The sequence below is a fragment of the Drosophila subpulchrella genome, chromosome 4 (assembly GCF_014743375.2).
Source record: "Drosophila subpulchrella strain 33 F10 #4 breed RU33 chromosome 4, RU_Dsub_v1.1 Primary Assembly, whole genome shotgun sequence".
Taxonomy (NCBI): Eukaryota; Metazoa; Arthropoda; class Insecta; order Diptera; family Drosophilidae; genus Drosophila; species Drosophila subpulchrella.
Window position 1 is genome coordinate 1,127,629 of NC_050608.1, and position 17,385 is coordinate 1,145,013.

The window sequence follows — 17,385 nt, forward strand, 5'->3', positions numbered from 1 at the left end:
GTCTCCAAACATGTATTTGGGTACTTAAACGTCTCCACTGAGTCTTACTCTGTTTAATAGGTTCACATTCTCAAAATAGCATTCTTATGATTGGTCTGATTTGGACAATTTTTGCATGAAAATATTTGTTGGTAATAAAAATAATATTGCATTTACACTTTAAGAATGTCTTCAAAAAATTCAAAACTGCTATACATGTTTTAGCGTGGGCGTATGGGCGTTTGGGCGTTTGTGGGCGATAAAGTGGGCGGTGTTCTGTCCCGGAACCTCAAGAATCTGCATGCCAAATCCGAACTCTAGCTTTTATAGTTTCCGAGATCTCAGCGTTTATACGGACAGACAGACAGACAGACAGACGGACAGGGCTATATTGACTCGGCTAGTGATCCTGATCAAGTTTATGTACATTTTATGTAGTTGGAAACGCCTTTACAGCCATGTACAATTAATGAAATACAAATTTTCAAGTATGTATTTAAAAATCGGAGCAATGTAAGCCGTAACTTCCGATGACACGTCGTCTGGGAGTTGAGGGCAAACATCATTATTCAAGATGCAATCAGTGGGATCTAACTAACAGGACTGCTTCCCATCCGAGTCCCAATAGTCATTTGCGTTTAAATGAACAGCCTGTGAACAGCTTGGCCTGCGGGCACAAATCATATAACCTATTGCTGCTGTCGTTGGCCTAATGACTTATTGTTCAACAGTGGAAGGAAGTTTCCAGTTCCAGTTACAACTTCAAACAGCCTTAATAATTACGCATATTAGGGCGGTATGGACGACACGTAATCGCAACCCCTTCCAACAGATCAATATTTGCACCCTGTACTTGGTCTGCTACAGGCCTTGACGGCAACCCTTCACCAATCAGCCACAAGCCCCTGCGGCAAGAACGATGTCCTTCGAAGCACACACATCCCCCGAACTTGGACAGAAACCCGAGCTGCTCCTCCTCACTACGTTCAGAGTTACTGCTTACCGTGCACAGTCCACTCCTTGGGGACGACCATTGATGTGCTCGGAACAGGCGCCGATTGTGAAGCTGGAAGTGGCGCTCGTGGCGTTTCCAGCGCTGGCCACCGAGGAGGCACTGGGTGATATGGCCAGGCCAACACTGTTGCTGCATGGAGAACGATGTGGAATCTGCGGGGGCTGCGACTGGACCTGAAGCTGGGGCAAAGATTGGGAGAGGTGCTGGTGCGAAGAGGATGGTGACTTTGACCGCTGCTGGATGTCGAGAAGTTCGCAGGTTTTGCAGTCCACGCCATTGAGGTCGGGATGATCGGGACACTGGCTGGGAAACAAGGAACTCTGCTGCTGATGTTGCTGCAGCTGCTGTTGGAGGAACTCTGTGATCAGCTTAACCCGACTGTCATTCGATTCATTGGCGGCCAGCGCTGCTAAGGATGCGTGGAAGGAACTGACTTGAGGAGGGTATATGCCACCAGCCGCCACATGCTGCAGCTGCATAAAATCTGAGCAGGGGACATCCGATTCGTTTGTTTGAGGTGATGCAGACATAGAGCCCATCTTCATTTCGACCTCCGAAGACGAGGAAGACGGCGGCTCCGTTCCTTGGTTACAATTGGTTGACTTATTGATACTTATATTATCAGTACTGGGTAATGAGACCTCTCCGGATGCGAACGCCGATGTAGGGGAACTGGTTGAGGATACTTTTGATAGGTTATTAGTCTTTGCTGTTGCTGAGTTTAAGGAACCAAATTTCACAGTAGGTTTTACTGCTACTTTAGGCGATGATAATGGGAGATATGCACTAGGTGCCGCCATTTTACTACTACTAGAGTCCTGATCAGCTTCAGGGTCCGTCTCCCGGCCCTGGTCCAGGACCCGGACCTGCTCAGCCTCCTGCTTACTCTCGAGCTCCAGTTCAGACTCATTACCGAAAACTGGCTGCGGAGACGGAGTAAGAGTGGGGCAGCTGCCCTCAGGGGCTATTTTAAGCTTCTCGGTGTCGTCGCTGGCAGCACAGGCAGCATTATTATCCAAGGGCTGTAGAAAGGATATCTGCGGCTTTTCATCCATATTTCGCTGAATAATGGCACTGGAGTACTCGCGATTAAGTAGCTGCTGGTCCAGCTCTTCCAGGTTGAGTCTGTGTTCACTGTTCGCATGCAAGCTAAAGGACTTAACGTTGCCAAAGGACAACTTGCATATAAAACACATTAAAATTGGTTTTTGGATTTTGAATGCTCTGATTTGATCCTGGCAAGCTGAGTTTGCATCTTGCGCGGACACAACACGAAAGGAATGGATTTTTGGACTTGATTTGTAGGTTGCTCCTGCCAAGGTTTCGACACCAGGACCAGCATCCACATCAGCTAGTTCCTGCTCCTGTGTTTCACTTTGATCTTGATAATGTTGATGCTGGTGTTCTTTTTCGTCCTCCACCTGTACACGGTCTTTTACCCTTAAGAGTTTTTTTAATGAAGTCGAAGTTGAGGCATAACAACTTTTGACAGACCCCGATCCACTTCCATTGGCATTGTCTGTGGCGATAATATATGCACTGCCATCGAGATTGTAAACTATTTTGCCGTTAAAAGTTTCCACATCAGAACTGGACATTGGAGAGCCGTCGTCATTACCATTATTGGAGCTGAAAATTAATTAAAAATACGTATTAAATACTTTAGAATTTAAAATAACATTTTTAAAAAATCGGACAACTATGTGTATTATATATATCCATAGGAAAATAAAATAAATGTGAAAATGATATAATACCAGAGAGAACGCTATAGTCGATGCCACCGACTATCAAATATCCGTTACTCAGCTAAAGAGAGTGCGAGACGTATGGAGATATGCTTGCTTGTGGCTCGCGCCACCTAGCGCCACCTAGCCTATAGCGCCCCTAGCGGCTTGGTCGCGTATTAGTGAAAACAGCTGCATGTGGTGTGCAATCTCGTTTGAATTTGCAAAATAAATACTGTTACTTGGATATGATTTTTTAATGAATGGTAAGATTTCAATGTTTTTTGGCATTAACATGGGTATTGACAATAAGAACAAAACCTTTAAAACCTTCTAAATTATTCAAAAATATTAGAAAATTTGGGTGCTATACGGGTACTAGCGTTATGAGCGTTAGAGTGGGCGTTGCAGCCTGCTAAAACAAACCTTCGCTGCGCGAACAACATTCTACCTTCTATAGTCTCCGAGGTCTCAGCGCTTATACGGCTAGATCGGCTCGGCTAGCGATCCTAATCAAGAATATATATACATTATGGGGTCGGAAACGCCTCCTTCACTGCGTTGCAAACTTCTGACTGAAATCATTATACCCTCTGCAAGGGTATAATAACTTGGAACATGCAATAAAACGTTAGGTTTGTACAGTTAAATTCTTAAGAAAGTTATGGCGTTTCCAATACGCGGACGACGAATTTTTATCCTGATTTTAAACATATGTTTGTAACGTAAAAACAAGGAAGAAAACTATAGTCGAGTACCTCGGCTATCAGATACCCGTTACTCAGCTAAAGGGAGCAAAGGGAAATGGCGATATGCAAGCAGCAAAGCGAGATTGAAATGCGCCACCTACCGGCGGTAGACAGATTTAAGCCTTATGGGCGTTAGAGAGGGCGTGACAAAATTTTTTTGTATCAATCGAAAGGTATTGAAAGGTATTAAAATTTTTTATTTACCATAAAAATTGTGGGCGCCACAGGCTTGGGCGGTTTGTGGGCGTTAGAGTGGGCGTGGCATATTCGCCTAACAAACTTGCGCTGCGCTCAAGCGTACGGAATCTAAATCTGAAATCCCAATACTCTATCTTTGATAGTTTCCGAGATATCCGCGTTCATACTAACGATTTTTTGAAGTTTGTGGGCGGTTTGTGGGCGTTAAAGTGGGCGTGGCAAACTTTTTGTTATGTCAATCGATGGGTATTGATGAGAAAAATTCATTTCAGTTAAAATTTTTACTCTAGCAACAAAACTGTAGGAGCCACAGTTTTTGTCGGTTTGTGGGCGTTCGAGTGGGCGTGACATATTCGCGTAACAAACTTGCGCTTCGTACAAGGCTACTGAATCTAAATCTGAGATCCCAATTCTCTATCTTTGATAGTTTCCGAGATATCCACGTTCATATTTACGATTTTTTTAAGTTTGTGGGCGTTATAGTGGGCGTGGCAAACTTTTTTGGGTCAATCGATAGGTATTGATCAGAACAACACATTTTAGTTAAAATTTGTATTCTAGCATCAAAACTGTAGGAGCCGAGTTTTGGGCGGTTTGTGGGCGTTACAGTGGGCGTGGCACTCTGCTGAAACAAACTTGCGCTGCGTAAGAAGCTCAGGAATCTGCACGCCAAATCTCAATAGCCTAGCTCTTATAGTTTCTGAGATCAGAAAGACAGACGGACATGGCTAGATCGACTCGACTAGTGATCCTGATCAAGAATATATATACTTTATGGGGTCGGAAACGCTTTCTTCTGCCTGTTACATACTTTCCGACGAATCTAGTATACCCTGTTTTTCTACGAGTAACAGGTATAACAAGAAAGGAAGTTAACTTCGACAAGTCAGACAGGACTAGATCGACTCGTCTAGTGATGCTGATCAAGAATAAAGTATATATATTCTTTATCATAATACCATCTGCAAGGGTGTATCAATAAAAACTCGAGCAGACCCTAGGCACTTCATTTCTATTTCATTCAAATTTTCTTAAAATACACGTCGAACGGTAGCAAAATTTTTCAAGTCGGATAGACTGTTATGAATTTAAAAACAAAAAAGGAAGTTAGCTTCGGCAAGCCGAAGCTTATATACCCTTGCAGCTATAATTATTTAATTTAAGAACTCAAAAAATGATATTCCCAATAGTATAAGATAATATGTCAAAAAACACCGATGCTGTAATTTGTTTCAAATTATTTTCCTACCAATTTTCCGATCGTTACTATGGCAGCTATATGATATAGTCATCCGATTTTGATAAAATTAAATTCGAAACTCAGAACTAATTAAAAAATGTTCTTTCCAAGCGTTGGAGGTTATATGTTGAAAAACACCGAAGCTATAATTTGTTTTATATTATTTTTCCACCAATTTTCCGATCGTTCCTATGGCAGCTATATGATATAGTCGTCCGATTTTAATAAAATTAAATTCGAAATTCAAAACAAATTAAAAAATTTTATTTCCAAGCTAAGGAGGTTATATGCTAAAAAACAGCAAAGATATAATTTTTTAAATTTTTTTTTCCGATTATTCCTATGGGAGCTATAAGATATAGTTGTCCGATCCGGCTGGTTCCGACATATATACTAAAGATATAAGACTTTTGGGAAAGTTTCAGCCCGATAGCTTTAAAACTGAGAGACTAGTTTGCGTAGAAACGGACGGACAGACGGACATGGCTAGATCGACTCGTCTAGTGATGCTGATCAAGAATATATATACTTTATGGGGTCGCAAACGTCTCCTTCACTGCGTTGCAAACTTCTGACTGAAATAAATATACCCTCTGCAAAATTGTGAACTTTTAGCTAGCAACAATCCTTAAAAATTTATTATGGTGTTACTAACATTGATTATTTCTTATAACTGCAAGGGTACACAAACTTCGGCTTGCCGAAGTTAACTTCCTTTGTCGTTTAGTTTGAAACCTTTTTGTGTGTCTGTCGGTTTGTCTGTTTGGAAGGGCAATTTTATAACCGTTACTCATAGATTTAAAGTCCATGTTGTATGTAGAATGAAGTCATGCCGCTAGAAAGTTGAAATTAGGCATGCAGAACTTAGAGATTCTTGAGCAGCGCAAGTTTATTTCAGCAGGGTGCAGGACAGGGTATCCACTCTAAGGCCCACAAAAGCCTATAATAAAGTTTTAGTCCTAAGTTTTGTTTTGTTTTAATTGTGTATAACCATCTAGATGCAAACAATTTATGAAAATGAATCAACCATATTACATCAGGGTAACTCCCACAAACGCCTATATTAAAGTGTTAGTCCTAAGCTTTGTTTTGTTTTAATTGTCTATATACATCTACACGCAAAGAATAGTTGAAATCGGACCATCCATTTTAAATGTATAAACATATAAATTAAACGACCCTAGAAGACGCAGTGTGTAATCCTAAAAACAGTTGCTTTGCTGCTAGCATATCTCCATCTCCCTCGCACTCCCCTGAGCTGGCTGAGTAAGGGTATCTGATAGTCGAGGCCATCGACTATAGTGTCTCTCTGGCTACTTAACAGCTAATCAGATTTTGGCTACACAGTAATATTTTGAATTTACAACTAGAAATGCTTAGGCAACCTATATTTAATCAGCCGTCCTGCGAGGATTGACTGTCCCGTCACATCTTATACGCTTACTTTACAAAATTATTGTCTCGTTTGGAATGGTGTAGGCATTAATAGAAAAGTTCACTGCCTTATGGCTTTGCACAAAACAAAGGAAGTCAAGGTTTTCCTGCTGTCATCCCCACACCCCCGATCCGCATCCGTCCCTTCTTTGATTCGTTCGGACTATTCGCGCGTGCCTTTTTGTTGTATGTCTTTATTTCTCTGGAGTCGTCGTTATCTGTTCTTCATATTCCTCAACTGGTTTCACTCAGTCGCCTTCGCAGGCTGTTGCTTATGCTTATGTAGCCAGTACACCCACATACAAATTCCGTGATATATCAGCCACCACCATCGAGTGGCATGCGGCCCAGGCCCAGCCCGGTGGTGTTTCGTTTTGATTCTGCCTGCGAGTTCGACTGCAGTCTTTGGTTTCGACTCTGGTTTCGGCTGTGCCTTCAGTTGAGGTTACAGTTGAGTTGGTATGCAAACAACTCTTGACGTACTGAAACCAGGACCAGGTCTAAGCCGCGCATTTTTCCATTGCACCTTTAGCTTATAGGATCATTTTTTGTTCTTTCTTTTCAGGAATGCAAATGGCGCGGTTGCAAAGGCGACTCGCGAAGTAAACTTACTTTTGCCTCAGTTGTAAGCTTAATATACAACAAGATTATTCATTTTGTAGTAAGTTCATTTTGTTTATTACTATTGAGCTTGCAACAAACCAATATAATGTGGTCAAAAATGTCAATACATTTTTTTTAAGGAAATCAATTTGATTTGAAAACAAGAAAGGAAGCTAACTTCACCAGGCCGATGTTAATATACTCTTGTAGCTTCAACCATATCGCACAACTAAAACCATACATACAATCAGAAAAAAGCATCACTTTTTATACCCTTGCAGAGGGTATATTGATTTCAGTCAGAAGTTTGCAACGCAGTGAAGGAGACGTTTCCGACCCCATAAAGTATATATATTCTTGATCAGCATGACTAGACGAGTCGATCTAGCCATGTCCGTCTGTCCGTCTGTCCGTCTGTCCGTCCGTTTCTACGCAAACTAGTCTCTCAGTTTTAAAGCTATCGAGCTGAAACTTTTCCAAAAGTCTTATATCTGTTGCAGGTAGTATATAAGTCGGAACCAGCCGGATCGGACAACTATATCTTATAGCTCCCATAGGAATAATCGGAAAAAAATTTTTTACAAAATTATATCTTTGGTGTTTTTTGGCATATAACCTCCTAAGCTTGGAAATAACATTTTTAAATTAGTATTGAATTTCGAATTAAATTTTATCGAAATCGGACGACTATATCATATAGCTGCCATAGTAACGATCGGAAAATTGGTCGGAAAATAATATGAAACAAATTATAGCTTCGGTGTTTTTTGACATATTATCTTATACTATTGGGAATATCATTTTTTGTGTTTTTAAATTTAATAATTATAGCTGCAAGGGTATATAAGCTTCGGCTTGCCGAAGCTAACTTCCTTTCTTGTTTTAGGTAACACATGGCCAAAATATTGTTACACGCCTTACTTGTACTGTAAAAGGGTATACTAGATCCGTCGAAAATAATGTAATAAGTAGAAGATAGCGTATAGAGTATATATTTTTTTGATCAGTATCAATAGCCGAGTAGATTTAGCTTGTCTTGGCATGTTGATTGTATGTCGTATGTATGTACGTATGGCACAAACGTCCATAACGACAAAGCCGGTCTAAAACATACATTTTTTAATGTATATACCCTTGCAGAGGGTATTATGATTTCAGTCAGAAGTTTGCATCGCAGTGAAGGAGACGTTTCCGACCCCATAAAGTATACATATATTCTTGATCAGTACACTAGACGAGTTGATCTAGCCATGTCCGTCTGTCCGTCTGTCCGTCCGTTTCTACGCAAACTAGTCTCTCAGTCTTAAAGCTATCGGGCTGAAACTTTCCCAAAAATCTTATTTCTTTTGCAGGTAGTATATTAGTCGCAAACAGCCGGATCGGACAACTATATCTCACAGCTCCCAAAGGAATAATCAAAAAAAAAAATTTAAGAAATTATATCTTAGGTGTTTTTTAACATATAACCTCCTACGCTTGGATATAACATTTTTTAATTAACTCTGAATTTCGAATTTTATTTTATTAAAATCGGACGACTATGTCATATAGCTGCCATAGGAAGTTAGGAAAATTGGTAGGAAAATAATATGAAAGAAATTATAGCTTCGGTGTTTCTTGACATATAATCTTATACTATTGGGAATACCATTATTTGTATTTTTAAGAATTTCGAATTAAATTTAATAATTATAACTGCAAGGGTATACAAACTTCGGTTTGCCGAAGTTTGCATCTTTTCCTGTTTTTTTGGTGTTGCGATCGGCTTTGCCAGCTAATTTTTGTTTCTGTGTATTTGTGGGTGGGTTTTTACAAACCGAATGAAATACTTGGTTTTAGTTCAAACTTGTATCTTTATACCCTTGCAAAGGGTTTGGGTTTTTTAATCTTATAACCTTCCACGCATTTTTTAATTAGTTCTGAATTTCGAATTTTATTTTATCAAAATCGGACGACTATATCATATAGCGGCCTTAGGAACGATCGGAAAAGTGGTGGGAAAATAATATAGAACAAATTATAGCTTCCGTGTTTTTTGACATATTATCTTATACTATTATGAATATAATGTTTTGTATTTTTAAGAACTCCGAATTAAATTTAATAAAAATCGTACGACTTTCACAAATAGCTGTCAAAGGAACGGTCAGAAAAATAATGAAATAGTTATTTAAAAAAAAAATTGCGTGGATGATTTTGTTCGTATTTTCTTTTACTCTGGGATATAGAATATTTTAACTTTTCAGCATTACGAATTTAATTTTACACAAATATCACTGAAGCTAGCAACAATCCAAGGTGTTACTAACATTGATTATTTCTTATAACTGCAAGGGTATACAAACTTCGGCTTCCCGAAGGTAACTTCCTTTCTTGTTTTTTTTAAATTATTTTGCGTTTTAAAAACATGTTTTAATAATTTATTTAATATAATTTAACCCGTTTTAAGAACGAAGATTTGGTAATAAAAAACAAGGAAGAACGCTATAGTCGAGTACTTCGACTATCAGATACCCGTTACTCAGCTAAAGGGACCAAAGGGAAATGGAGATATGAAAGCAGCAAAGCGAGGTTGAAATGCGCCACCTACCAGTGATCTCAACATATGGGCGGTAGACAGATTTGAGCGTTATGGGCGTAAGAGTGGGTGTGGAAACTTTTTTTTTTGGTCAATCGATAGGTATCGACGAGACTAATACAAATTAGTTAAGATTTGTATCTAGCCTAAAAATTGTGGGCGCCACATGCTTGGGCGGTTTGTGGGCGGTAGAGTGGGCGTGGCATATTCGCGTAACAAACTTGCGCTGCGTATAAGGCTACGGAATCTAAATCTGAGATTCCAATTCTCTATTTTTGATAGTTTCCGAGATATCCAAGTTCATACATATTTACGATTTTTTGAAGTTTGTGGGCGGCTTGTGGGCGTTAAAGTGGGCGTGGCACCCTGCTGTAACAAACTTGCGTTGCGCAGGAATCTCAGGAATCTGCATGCCTAATCCCAGTATTGTAGCTCTTATAGTTTCCGAGATCCCAGCCTTCATACGAATAGATCAAGAATATATATACTTTATGGAGTCGGAAACGCTTCCTTCTGCCTGTTACATACTTTCCGACGAATCTAGTATACCCTTTTACTCTACGAGTAACGGGTATAAAAATGGGGCCAGTGGCGATTAGGAATCAAAATAAAAGAAAATTTTTCGTAAAGTAAGCAGGTATGTTTTTGTCTCAGATTTTTGGTTTTTTTTCTAAACAAAAGGGGATTTTTCTGTCTTTTAAGGTAACTGCTTGTTAAAAATGAAATAAGTGTTCAAAATCAATTAACGTTTTTTTAAACCATGGTGACTTTTTTATAACCTTGCAGAGGGTATATTAATTTCAGTCAGAAGTATATATATTCTTGATCAGCATCACTAGACGAGTCGATCTAGCCATATCCGTCTGTCCGTCCGTTTCTACGCAAAATAGTCTCTCAGTTTTAAAGCTATCGGGCTGAAAGTCTTATATCTTTTGCAGGTAGTGTATAAGTCGAATCCAGCCGGATCGGACAACTATAGCTCCCATAGGAATAATCGGAAAAAAAAATTTAAAACAAGAAAGGAAGCTAACTTCGGCAAGCCGAAGTTTGTATACCCTTGCAGCTATAATTATTAAATTTAAAAATACAAAAAATGATATTCCCAATAGTATAAAATAATATGTCAAAAAACACCGAAGCTATAATTTGTTTCATATTATTTTCCTACCAATTTTCCGATCGTTTCTATGGCAGCAATATGATATAGTCGTCCTATTTTGATAAAATTAAATTCGAAATTCAGAACTAATTAAAAAATTTTATTTCCACGCGTAGGAGGTTATATGTTGAAAAACACCGAAGCTATAATTATTTTTCCACCAATTTTCCGATCGTTCCTATGGCAGCTATATGATATAGTCGTCCGATTTCGATCAAATTTAATTCGAAGTTCAAAACTAATTAAAAAATGTTATTTCAAAGAAAATAGAAGATGTTTGAACTTTTGACGAAGGCTCGGAAATGAAACAGTATATTTTAGTACATTAACTGGGAACGCTTTATAAAAATTTTGATTTTCCATAATGATGAAGATATTCTAATGTAATGTGAAGCATCTGTAGTGTAAGTGCTTAAATAATTTTTAGAATATTCGATAACTAAAATTAATTTCTGAATAATAATCCAATAATCCAATATAAGAATATTGTTTCAATAAAAGAAACAATATATTACCAAAAATTAAGTTTTACTCTGTTCCTGCCCCACTGTGTATTCATTGTGCGTTTTTCCCTGGTTATTATCATCCCCAGCCAACCGTCTTTGAAACTCCTACATACATACATTTATTTGTATGTTCATAGGCTTGTTTTCTTCAGTTTATCTGAGGCACCTATTAACGTTATACATACATGTTTGGGTATAAACGTATCCACAATTTCATACCTTCAAAAGCATTTGCATGCAGAAGCGATTTATTGGTTTAAGTGAGTATGAGTGCAGTGCATCAACAATTGTTGCAGTTCATGCACACTAAAACGCAAATGACATGTGTTAGTGCTGTGTGTACTCATGTGCAATTGCACGCACACACAATATTTAAGTTGTCATCAGAGCCAGAGTTACCATTAAATAGGTATAATGCAGTTGGGAAAACGCATTTCAGATAATTGTCCAGTCGAGCTGAGCTCGGTAATTACTTGGTTTACATTGTTAGTGTTCTATTTTACCTTTTGTTGTCATCGTAGTAATTTTTGTTCTCCGACGAACCGCACGGAATGCTTCATAAGCAATAACCTGAGTTCGGGTACAGTTTTCAACAGAACTTCAGTTTCTTAAACTAGTATATTTTTTAAAAACGCGTTCTCCCAATTAATATGATTTTTTATATTTGACTAAGAGACGAATTTAAATTTGTAGAAAGAAACTGAACATACAAAATTGCGGCCAGCTCGGTAAGGTGCCCTGCCATACAAAACCAAAGATTTCAAAAGCGGTATGGATGGGATAAGGGTGGAAGGGCGAGGGAAGGTACAATCACCAAGTACAATACACAATCGGTATGTCTGTGATTGTGTTCACTTTTTTTTACTGAGAAATCGTCTTTTGTTCTCAGAGATCCAGCATAAAAAGTTGCGAATATAAAACAAAAGTGTCACTTGCCGAGGGTCTGGAGGTACCAGACGATGTCCGAGGTTGAGCTTGCATTGTTATTCCCTTTGTCGTTGGCTTGGTTTGTGTTGATTCGTTTTTAGGAGTATTTATTCATGTATGTGTATATATGTGGCCATTTGATTCCGCCGGAGCCCCACAATCATTCATTTCGGTAAGATCAATGAATCGATACGATATACCTGGGGAGACAGAGAACTGCGACAAAAAGAAATCCAGAAGGCGAAAGCTAAGCGGTATGAGTTCCCGGGATCGAGACGAGATCAAAAAGTTTCAGTTGATGAACTGTTTTCAAAATTTACGAAGGAGTACAGAAGGAAACCAATAAATTTACTTTTTAGCCTTCATTAAAATTGTCGCCGATTGTTTTCGCCGCATGAATATGTTAATTGCAAGATCATCAAACATACATACATATATCTGTATGCATAGGAAAAAATCGCTCTTAACAAGGTAACAACTGCCACTCAAAACGTTCCAAACAGTATAGAGAAGTGTGGGGTATAGTGACAAACGATTCGATTTTTTAATGTGACTTTTCCAAAAATCAATATTTCTTAAAAAGTTTAAAAGCAGAAAGTTGCTGCCATATTTTGGGCATGTTCCTGTAAAAGATCGATGGTAAAATTTTAGCGGAGTTAAGTACTACAGCTCTTGGCGTAATCCAATATTTTTTCACTTTTAAACTTTTTTCTCACACCAAAATCGTATGCAGATGAGAAAATTATTTATTTTTTCTTCAAAAAAAATTGTAAGTGTACAATAATAAAACACGAATTCAACACTGTGTAATAGAAACAAATAACGTTATAATGTCAACAAAAACAAATTAAGAAATTAAATCATTATACGCTACATACAATAAATGGATGGTAAAATTGACTAATATTATAGTAAAGCGGTCCCCAACCATCGAATTGTCAATTTTACCCACCAATTAATTACTCTTACGTAATACAAAGACGTTCGAGTTACTGTAAAATACTGTAAATGCAGTAAATACATATATACCTTTAAAATAGATCAAATTGCCTTTTGAATTCGCACAATTCTAGCTAGAGATGAAATATATCGTTTTACGTTAGGATAACTATTTTTGATAGTTGATACTCTTTATAGTATTGCAATAACAAAATACACGCATCATATAAATAGTAAGCCATTTAAAAACTAATACATATATACGACCATTTTTAGTAGTAAAGTACAATATTGTATGGTTACTAAACTACCTACATTGGTCATTTTAACCAACCAAATTTTTTTGCTTGTACAATATGTTAGTCACGATTCCCTACAAGGTACTGTTGGAAATACGATCGTACCACTTTCATAAGGGGCAAAAGAATAAACCAACTTTTAAGAACTTTGGCGAAAGATCTTATTGATACTTGTATATATTTATCTGACTTGGTTTTCCACAAATCTTTGCTCTAGCACTGCTGAAACACCTAAATTGAATAGGTTTTATTTAAATGTAAATCAAAATTATCCCACAATGAAATTAGGAATAACGAATTCTTAATAATATTGTTGTAAATTGTCGGCACTTGTCGTAACGTAACATATGAGACTTGACAAGTTAGTCACGTTAAACTACACTCCTCTACCATTATCATTTCATAATTATATACATATTTCAAATTTATATTTACCAAAAATTACAAATTAAGCTTTTGCTTACAATTCAGAGAGTCAATTCTGTGGATGTCAATACTGGTAGTAATAATGCGCACTAAATGAAACAAATACAGCCGCAAATATAATGAAAATAATAACTAACGATCGGAAAATTGGTGGGAAAATAATGTGTATGTGGAGAAAATAGAGGTTCCGACTTAAACATTTTTTAAAATAAATATTAATAAAAACAAAATCCCAATAACACGTTTACAAAATCTTAATGTGGTCGTTCGACGATTTTTGCGATATGGACGTGGCACTCTTCTGAAATAAACTTCAGCTGCCCAAGAATTTCTACACTCAGGGAAAAACACCGTTCTAAAATGATTTAAGAACGATTTCATGCTTACCATTCTAAGACCGTTCGTACTAAAAACGGTCTTAAGCTGAGCACAATGTGGACTCACAACTGTTTTTTCTGAAAGTGCTCGGTATACCAGGAGCATAAAACTTTAATAGTATAATCTTATAGGTAAACTTATATAATTAATGTAATTTATATATATCTCGTTTATTTAATTTTCAGTTTCGAATACTTATTTTAAAATTTAAGTTTAAAATATATGTGTATTGACTCTGAATTATTCGTCATTAAAACATGCCTGCAACTTTCTGACTTTATTAATCTGTCCTACTTGTTTTTAGTACAAGTATGACTAGATTCAAAGATTTTCATACTTGATTGTAGACCGAAAGGTTCTGAAAACATACTGAAATCGAGTATTTTTTGTCTTAAGAACGGGTTCCCGCCCTTCATCCTTCTACCTGTTATATACTCTCCGAGGAATCTCAGTATACTCTTTTATTTTACCAGTAACGGGTATAACAAGGCCCTAAAAAATACTATCCGAAATCAAGTGTAAATCGCACTTAAATTTAGTTCATTCAATTTCTATTAGGGTGCGTTTTTTCTGAGTGCGACAACATGATACTTTCAAATCGTATTACTATATTTTTACGGTGATACAACAAAAAAATCTAACGAACGGGCGACTATATCCTACCATGGTAACTATAGGGTGAAATAGGTACAAATTTAATGTTTTTAAAGATATTTGTTACTTCTAAAACTATCAGGTCGACTCAAAGATTGGGTATTCTGCTTTCGAGTTAAACAATATGACACTGTTATAAACCAAATGCCAGTTCACAATTTGAATCCATGAATTTATAAATAACAATGACCAGCAGCACACAGGGTGAAAGCGAGGATTTCCACAGGGATAAGGATTTTGAGTCAAAGACCAAGTAAGGGAACCGGTGAAGAAGTAAAACAGCAATAATAAAACGAATTTATGCACTGCAAACAGACACACGCATATATACAATATCAAAAGGGGACAAAAACAAAGATGAAGAAAAATGTATTGTATTTTATTAAAGGAATTGTTTTCTTTGCCTCATTTTTCTCAGAACAAAGTGATGTATGAGCTCCATAGGCCAAACACAATACGGATTCTGAGAGTCGGGGCTGGTACTGGGTCGGAATTGAATCGGGGACTGTGATTCGGGCTGGTTGGAACAGAGGGAAAAGGCGGGACGGTCGAGCTGCTAAGCCGTTAAATCGGACGGCAGTGTTTGGGTAAGAACTATGTAACCATATGACTATACAATACCAGCGTGAGCTTGCAGACCAGCAGCACAGCTTTTAAGCGTCAAAATTAAAAAGGGAATAATATAACAGCATCTGTCTCCGTAAGGGAAACTTCCCTAACTTAAATTTCTCTATACTCGATTGATAGGCAGGTCAAACTCTAACAAGACAAAACAAGGACGAACGCTATAGTCCAGTGCCACGACTATTAGATACCTGTTACTCACCTAAAGGGATCAAAAGCACTAAAACTGTAGGAGCCACAGTTTTTGTAGGTTTGTGGCCGTTACAGGCACGTTACCGTAACAAACTTGCGCTGCGAACGAAGCTAAGGTCAAGGTCTCAAGTCCCTACTTTCTAGCTTTGATAGTTTCCGGCATATGTATTACCGTTCATATGGACGATTTTTTTAAGTTTTTGGTCGTTAGTGCGTGCATAGCAACATTTTTTTAAGGTCAATCAATAGATATTTCACTTAATATTTTGTTTGGCGGATTGTGGGTGTTAAATATACTCGGCTAGTGATCTTGATCAAGAACATATATTAGGGCGGATTGACTTGTATGGGACCGAAAAAAGTGACAAATCGAATGGGGTATCGTAATCTTTAAAGGATTATAAGCAATATTGCCGAACAAACTTGTAGTCTAAATGGCTAGACCCTCTTGATGTGCGGAAATAACAAGAAGTTATTGTGTGCCAAGTCAGGGCTGTACGGCGGATGACCCATCAATTCGACGTTTTGGCCGGTCTATAAAGCGCTGGTTTCAGCTGATTTGTGAGAGTCATCGTCATGGTGCAAAATGATCCGTCTTTTCTTGTTCGTTTTTCGAATTTCTCCGAAGATTTTAGGCAAAACAAGGAAGAACGCTATAGTCGAGAACCTCGACTATCAGATACCCGTTACTCAGTTAAAGGGACCAAAGGGAAATGGAGATATGCAAGCAGCAAAGCGTGATTGAAATGCGCCACCTACCGGCGGTAGACAGATTTAAGCGTTATGGGCGCTAGTGGGCGTGGCAAATTTTTTTTTGGATCAATCGATAGGTATTGGCTAGACCAATACATTTCAGTTAACATTTTTTATCTAGCATGAAAATTGTGGGCGCCACAGGTTTAGGCGGTTTGTGGGCGTGGCATATTCGCGTAACAAACTTGCGCTGCGTACAAGGCAACGGAATCTAAATCTGAGAATTCAATTCTCTATCTTTAATAGTTTCCGAGATATCCACGTTCATATGTACTATTTTTTTAAGTTTGGGGCGGTTTGTGGGCGATAAAGTGGGCGTGGGTCAATCGATAGGTATTGATGAGAACAATACATTTCAGTTAAAATCTTCATTCCAGCATCAAAACTGTAGGACCCACAGTTTTGGGCGGTTTGTGGGCGTTAGAGTGGGCGTGGCACTCTACTGAAACAAACTTGCGCTGCGTAAGAAGCTCAGGAATCTGCACGCCAAATCTCAATAGCCTCATAGTTTCCGAGATCTCAGTGTTCATCCGGACGGACGGACAGACGGACATGGCTAGATCGACTCGACTAGTGATCCTGATCAAGAATATATACAGTTTATGTGGTCGGAAACGCTTCCTTCTGCCTGTTACATACTTTCCGACGAATCTAGTATACCCTTTTATTCTACGAGTAACGGGTATAAAAATTGTGGTGTACCACTCAGAACTGAACATCTTACGTTGCTCAAGCGGAACAGTAGCAACATGACCAGTTTTACCGAAGAAACAGGCGACCATTTGCTTCAGAGTGCTTTTTCCACGAATAACTTTTGTTGTCCTTGCCAAGGACTCCTTGGCTCATCTTCGAAGACCCACAGGGTCGATTTCTGTTTTGTTTCGGGCTCATAAGCATAGATCCATGATTGGTCACTTGTGGCAATCTAAAAAACGTCTTTGGAAACTCCGCGATTGTATTTTTCCAAAAAATTTTTGCACCAATCCACACGAACCTTTTTTTGAT

General features: G+C 38.1%; 1 protein-coding gene across 8 annotated transcripts in view; it reads right to left on the reverse strand.

The window, feature by feature from the left end:
* LOC119548726 (zinc finger protein 2) overlaps window positions 1-17,385 on the reverse strand; it is a 63,627-nt gene that overhangs the window by 24,857 nt on the left and 21,385 nt on the right. For all 8 annotated transcript variants that reach the window (XR_005219382.1, XM_037856649.1, XM_037856561.1 and 5 more), the window contains exon 4: window positions 983-2,623. Coding sequence is in view for 7 of the 8 variants with exons in the window: in XM_037856649.1 (XP_037712577.1) it covers window positions 983-2,592 (1,610 nt within the window). In the remaining variant the exon portion in view is untranslated. The remainder of the gene's footprint in view (window positions 1-982; window positions 2,624-17,385) is intronic.